This window comes from Amphiura filiformis, chromosome 1 (genome assembly GCF_039555335.1).
Source record: "Amphiura filiformis chromosome 1, Afil_fr2py, whole genome shotgun sequence".
NCBI classification, from domain to species: Eukaryota; Metazoa; Echinodermata; class Ophiuroidea; order Amphilepidida; family Amphiuridae; genus Amphiura; species Amphiura filiformis.
This window is the reverse complement of record NC_092628.1, coordinates 47,056,200-47,063,802: the sequence shown is the minus strand read 5'-3', so window position 1 is coordinate 47,063,802 and position 7,603 is coordinate 47,056,200. Positions and strand designations below refer to the sequence as shown.

Genomic DNA, 7,603 nt, shown 5'->3' with positions numbered 1-7,603 from the left:
CCTGATAGGCCCTATGTTCCAAAATGTAGCCTAATGATTATCCTCAAATTAAACAAACAACGAAATTCACGAGGACTTCCCGCCGCTACTGTGGATAAAGGGTGATTAACCTGATGGATGTTACAAAATAGTGTGACAATGTGACAAATTAATAAATACAAGCTGTATCAAAATGATTGGTACCCATCAGTTTTCAATGATAATGGATAAGTCTGGTGCAAATTGTACATTAATTGTATAACAAATACACTATACATTCTGGACATTTCAACAGTATCCAATGATGCATTTGGAAAAGGCGGGCTTTTCAAGAAACATCAAAATTGATGGGTACCAATCATTTTGATACAGCATGTATGCCTTTTGACATTAGTGTATTAATTAATAATAGCTCCATGTTATCTGGAATGATTATAATAGCCTACCATGGGCTATTCCGTTTAAAATCCATACACCCCCTATGGATGAACTTTTAAATCGAGTCAATCATTCACATTATAACCACATTTGAATTTCCCCCGTTTGAATTTCCCCGTGTGGAAGATTAATGGCAGGGGGTATATGGAACTCAACTGGAATAGCCCAATATGAGTACACCGGAAGTTATCATGGTTATGCGGATTGCGGACATCGCAATAATGTGACCAGATCTGGTCCAATCAGGCTGAAGTTGGCAATAATCAAACTGCGATATAGGCAAACATTGCGGAAAAAAATAAAAACATAAGAAAATGGACATAATAGGTTCACATTAGAGAATGAATTTGGAGAAAACCTGATAATTACAAACACTCGCTGAGCAGCAAGACCTTCCCTCTAAGCTTTTAATCCGATAAGCTGATTATCTATTTGTTTTAATTAATTATAAGACATTCTTTGATGTATTACTGAGCTCAATCATCTGAAATTACTGGAGCGTGAGTCACCCAGGCTGGTGGCTCAGCATAGTATTTTATTAACAGAAGGTTTTCTCCAAATTCATTTCCTAATGATAAATTATGTTGACACCAAGAGACCTGGGCATTCAACATCAGAAATTGTGTGTACTGAGCAAGTTAGTAATGGTACACTGTAGTAACTCAATTGTCAAAATTTCCGACTTTGGCCTGAGTGGATCAAATTAGGTCACATATTGTACTAAAACTCCATCATTATAAACGCGCATTGTATCATTTGAATAACATGAATAATAAGCGGCAAGGGCAGAAAATATGTAACATTACACCTATAATAATTATTAATAACGTTTTGGTGAGACATCCCTCACGCTACATTTTGCATAAATCAAAAATTTAAATATGTTTAAATAATTTCATAACATAGTATTATAAGACAAGAGATGATCTTTGAGTTGTATAAAAAAATATCATGATCTCTTTCTGGATCTTCTATCTGTCACATATTTTAGCAGCATTTTTCCTCGTCTATCCATTACATCCAGAATGTCTTCAATGGCTTTCCGTCCTCCAAGACCGTCCCAGTAAACTTTATCGATGAACAATGATTGCAGCAACATTTGACGAAATTTTCCGGCTCGAAGCACTGAAAGAGCTTGTTCAGGAAAGCTGCAAAGTAAGAGAAAAGTGAAGAAAACAGTGTTTTAATATTCTGGTTTAACAATACATTTTTATCTTGTAAGTGCTTGGGACAATAGTCTGACAAGTCATGTAAGGCTCAGCCACAAGAGCTATCTGACAGTGGTGTGGTTCTTTGCATAAAATTGAATATATGAATACAAAACCCACCCAAGTCCATACTTGAGTTAAGCATGGGAAATTGTTGCTATACATAGGCCTGTCATATGTATGAAAGAACAACTCAAATTCATCCTCTGTGTCTCTTAAGCATGTGAAAAATAACATGTATGAAAGAACCACTCAAGTCCAGGATTTGAGTCTTGTAAAACATTGATTGAAATCCAGTATGTATAAAAGTCCACATGTAACACATTCATTGCTGGAGAGTGACTTTTGAAGAAAAAAATGGGTTTAATCAAGGAAAGTGTGTGGTTTATATAACATGGCAGTATGCTTATCAGCATTATACATACCTGTGTGTTTTATTTTGTATTATCTTACTGGTGGTAATCTCATTCCAACATTGTTGTCTTTGTATATGATTCAAAAAACCACCTAAGTCCAGCATTTAAAATGAACCCCTACGAAGTCCCTGAAAAGCTAATCGTCATATTTGATACAGATTAACCCACTCATTTGCACGTAAAACTGACCATATTGACCAGGTAAATCTAACTGAAGGAATTAAAATGATACACGGGTATTTTTCTCAAAATCACTTCCCATGGACTTGGATGGGTTTTGAATTCATGTATTAATGTTTATCTTGTAAGTGCTTGGGACAATAGTCTGACAAGTTATGTAAAGCTCAAAAGTCACATAGGAGCTATCTAACAGTGATGTGGTTCTTTGCATAAAATTGCAAATATGTAAAAAAAATCTAAGAGTCAATAACGTGATGACGACGATGCCACACACAAATACCGAAAACAGATCTGCGCAGTTCTGATGCGATATAATGGATAATTTATGTTATTATGAATTATATCTTGGAGGGGTAACAAGGTGTTACCAAACAAAAAAACAAAAACAAAGGGGGGGCTGAAATTTGTGAGATCTGAAAAGGGGGGATTTTCGCGATGAAAAAAACAAGTATTTGTGAACGGACCCTTAGAACAAGTTTTCTTAATTAGTGACAGTAGATCAGTTAGGAACAGACAAATTTTAAGTTAAAAGTGGTGTAGCGTGATTCATAAAGGGGAGGGGGTGGTAGCATAGCCAGGACTTTGGTGTGAGGGGGAAAAGCCACATTTTCGTCCCTATTTGTCAATATTATGTCCCATTGTCAGTCATTTTAAGGACACGTTACTCTTTGCCGGCCCCTTTTTATCCCTGAACATTTTCTGTGAGAGGGCATTCTACACCCCCTGTCCCCTGGCTACGCCACTTGGGGTGGTTCTGAGACTGATTGTGAGGGGCAACGGTTGTTTTTCGATGATGGATTTTGTCACAATTTTGGGGGACATGACTACGCCATTGGGAACAATCGCAAGATCATGTAGCAAAACCGATAACTCTGTAATTTGTAATCAGAGTCCCCAGTATTCGGGAATAATTGCAGTTATGTCGTTTTGTCACTCACATGGCGATATGTAACATACACAAACGTGCTCATCCCGACGGGTCTTTGTTTTGTTATTGTTAGTTGTCCTTTTTATGAACTACAAAAAGCAGCATGAGGTTTGAAATCATACTACACAGCGACATCTTCAATTTATCTCTCCTAATTAGTTTCTTCAATGGTATGATCTTGGAACTTCATGTTAAATTATTTATTTATTATCATTTACTAAGTGTGCGTATTTATTGTTATGCGTGTTGCATTCAGACAAGAAATTAATTATTTTTTATAAGTGTTTATTTGTTCATCACATCTCAACTTGCAACATACACCGTAAACATGATTAAGATTCTCATTATATAACTGTCAATTTTAGGCACAAAAGTGCCTTCCTGTAGATCCCATCAGTAAATAATGACACGGACCCACGGACCACACCCACGGACGGAGTTCTCTAGTATGTGAAATGAAGCAAAGGAGCCCATGTGGGCCATTAGGCGAATCTGGGCGCTTCTCTGTCATGTCTCTCTGCGGCCTTTTCAGCAAATACCGTATTTAGGTAGGCCTATAATGTTTGTTTCAATTTCGGTGTGGTATGCTTTGAAAATGATTGATGATTAGCCTAGAAGTGATATCTATTTTAAATCATCAAATTAACTTTAATACGTTGTCTAGGAAATACAGTGATTTCCACAAAATTCATGATTTTTATTTTTGTCCATGAATAATGATCTGTTACACCACGGATCCTAGTTGCACACATAAATACACACACAACAGCGGTTAGTTATTTTAGGCCCTTCACAATTAAGTCTTAGTTTCCTGTTTCATGGTTGAAAACCAGGGATGAGGCGACTTTTAATTATTAATTATTAATTATCTTTTATTTTCTTTATTTTAAAATAAGTGGTCGCAACCTACATCAAGCCATTTTGACAAGGAGCATGCATTTAATTATTTTACTACTATGTTTGATTTTATACATAAGTAATGGTACAATTAGGTTCTATGTTTATTCATCATTATAGATGATATGATAAAAGTCAAAAAGTAGCAAATGGTAGTCATTAAAAGTTATTTTTAAAGAGAAAATCCAAAATATAAATAAAATAATTAAATATTTTGCAATTCTCTACTTTGGATGCGGGCGGGAAACAGGAAACTAAGAATCAATTGTAGTCGTGTATGATACTGCGTGTAACAGTTTGTCATCTGTGCACACAAATCCAAATCATGAATGTCGGATAAATCGCTATATTTCCAAAACAACATTAAAAAGGATACTACTGGTAAAACCTTATTCTGATTTTCAATTTGGATATTTATTTTTGCAATTTTTCAGAAACACCTTGTATTTGCAGCAAATTCGTGGTATATATTCTATGCTAATGGCGATAGCTTGCGGTACTGGTGTGCGAGAAGCAAACCCCAGGGTATTTGCTGCAAAGGTGTGAAAAATTATTTTAGAACATGCCTCGCGTTCGTCAATTACCTTTTAATATTTCACGAGGGATATATCCTTCTAAATAATTTATGACATAAGGCAAGGATATGGTTTAATTAATACTACCCTCCTTCAGCGTAGCGTCCACTTAGCGTTAAAATGATTAAATTTGTCGACGGCCAAGTATGAAAATTGATTACTAAGCCAATATTATTTTCTTAACTTTTCTGGATTTCTTCAAGCGGATTATGTGCGCTTACATGATACGCAAAATTGCTTAATACATTTTGCATTTCCGACCGAGAAAGAAGATGGGCATGATGCGTGTGTTTAAAAATTAAGCTTGATGTGTAGTTGCATGTCTTCAATAAGTATAAATTTGCTTTCTATTTAGGGTTCTTACTGAATGATATATTCCATTTTATGTCCAATATGTTTCATTTAAAGAAGCAAAATAATCGTAATCCGATCCTTTGTCCTTGTATAAATGGTAAATATTTTAATATTCATTTTTTATATTTTATTAAAGATATTTGAACATCAATCGATTTAATGATCATATTAAATTCCTTATCATAAGACCGATTACCGACATATTGAAAGCAGAGTCTTCCCCAGTACCTTACTCTTATATCCTATAGTTATTTAAAGGCCTCTTTACTCGTTATATATAGTGTGCCTCCTGCCTGAACTCAATAAAATTAATAAAGTAATATTCCTGCTTAAGAATTTATTATACGTACCATCTGTGAAGATAACAAACCCCCTTAAGATAAAAGCATTATTACATAGATATCGCGATAACATCAATGAATGTAGAAGCTATGAAAAGGTTTTCTTATTCACGAGCATTCATGCAAGATTGGGCAGCCCGTATCTGAACATCTGCGGCCCAATATTCATTATCTTATGTCTGGTTAGTAGCAGCCCTTTTGAAATATGTTCCTGTTCCATGCCTTATACTATTCCTCTTCCTTTGTATTTAAAGAAATTTTAAACACGGCTAAAAACACTTTTAAGGTGTGTTTGTATTTGCATTGCCAGATTTCGGTTATGCCAATACTGAATTAAAAGGATAATACCGTATTCGTTTCGATGGACCCATGAATTCGTTTTAAACATATAAAAGTAAAAAACCTAACTTTCTAGTGTTAATAATAATTTAAATTATTTTGAATAAGGACATCAAAATAACCGGTAATGAGATTTTCCATTGTTAAGTAACGCCACTCGGACGAAATGCTAAAAGCAGGAAATCGTTATTTTTTGCTTTCAGTTTAAAGTGTATGCTGTTTGAAATCAGGTCTTTGACATCGATCTACTTTGGTACAGGCAATATATTCCCAGCGCAAGGTGTTCAAACCTCTTATTTATACATCTGCACTTCGATCTGCATTTTACCCTCTCCTTTCACAGCAAAGGTTAAGTGTCATCTTTGTCGATCATCACCATCGTCATCATGGTCATCGTCATCACCATCATTTACCGGCATTAAGGGGTACTACACCACTGTCCAATTTTGTGCCAATTTTTACATTTTTCTCAAAAATTATAGCGCATTGGTAACAAGTAAGATATGTATATTATAGGGGCAAGGACTACAACTACTGCACTGGAAATTTTATTTCAACACAGACAACAATTGTGGAGTTACAGTCAAAAATGAGGGAAAACCAATATTTAATCAATAAATCAATAACTACTTGCCTTGAGTTGCTGAATTTTCAGTGCAGTAGTTGTAGTCCTTGCCCCTATAACATACATATCTTACTTGTCACCAATGCGCTATAATTTTTGAGAAAAATGCAAAAATAGGCACAAAATTGGCCAGGGGTATAGCTAAAATCTAGGAGATAACGCTGACGCAACTTCGGCCAGGCACAAGTGACCTGGTGAAGGGGGTCGCCATAGATAGATAGCTGATCGGGCTATCTTTACAGGACAGGCAAGTGTAGCCAACAATCGGGCTTATTACTCTGATCGGATTATTACTGATCGGAACAGACTGTAACGAGGTCTTTTTTTTATCATGGTTCATCTGCCCCGCTTTTACCAGATGAGCCACGGGGAGAGCGGAATTAGATTTTATGTTTGGTCCTGCGGGTTTTTGAACCCGGGACCTATCGCACCAAAGGCAAAGACTTCGACCAGTTTGCGCGCTGCTACCTTGTATGAAACATTTTTCGGACTATTCCAATGTAATAATATTAATAATATCTGCTTTGGTCGTGGTCAATGCCGAGCAAATGGAGCATCCTGCATGCTAGCCCATTCAAGATTATCCGCTAGCCTTTGTCTTTTAAGAAAACAACTCGAAAGGTGAAAAAAAAAATGAATTGAGAACCCCGGTTGAGAACCCTGTATGCAAATGTTCACAGGGCAATACAAGACTACTATTATCTAAATGCAATATATTACTTTATTGTTTTCTAGCAATTTAGTCTCTGTTAACGATGTAAACATCTTCATCATTTTATGTAGTGCAAACTGACGAGTAACAATCATTTCGATACAGTTTATAAACTGCTCAAATAAAGAAAGTCCGCAGTCATATAACCCGTCCTACACCAATATCTGATCGTGTTATGAACATTTAATTGATAAAGTCGTGTGCAGAATCTTGTTAGCTCCAACTTGATACCAAATTTGCCACCACAAACTCTAAATTCAGAGAGATTGAGACCAGTATATGAAATTTGGTTCATTGTCAAAAGTTGCAAATTAAAAATGGACCACGCGGAGCTGTAGTGGTGAATGGCAGAGCGCGACCATTGACATAGCCCGAAACAACCGCTAGGTCATATCGATCGCATCGTGCCCTAGTATTCATCAGTAAAGCACTGTAGCAATCCATGCGTTTTAAATTAACAATTGAATAAAGCGCGCACTTGGGATAGTCGACATGGGTTCATCGTGGGCAAGCAAGCTTGACCACATTGCCACGCTAAGCAATTTTGACCGCGTTATCGTTTTGATTTGCAACTTTTGAAAATGCACCAAATGCCATAAACTGGTATCAGT

The 7,603-nt window shown here is 36.1% G+C and overlaps 1 protein-coding gene across 1 annotated transcript in view; it reads right to left on the bottom strand.

Moving 5' to 3' along the window:
* Positions 1-567: 567 nt before the first annotated feature.
* Positions 568-7,603, bottom strand: part of LOC140147964 (Golgi-associated kinase 1B-like) — a 67,430-nt gene continuing 60,394 nt past the window's right edge. The window contains 1 exon segment of the mRNA XM_072169773.1: positions 568-1,565. Coding sequence (XP_072025874.1) covers positions 1,367-1,565 — 199 coding nt within the window. The 3' untranslated portion in view covers positions 568-1,366.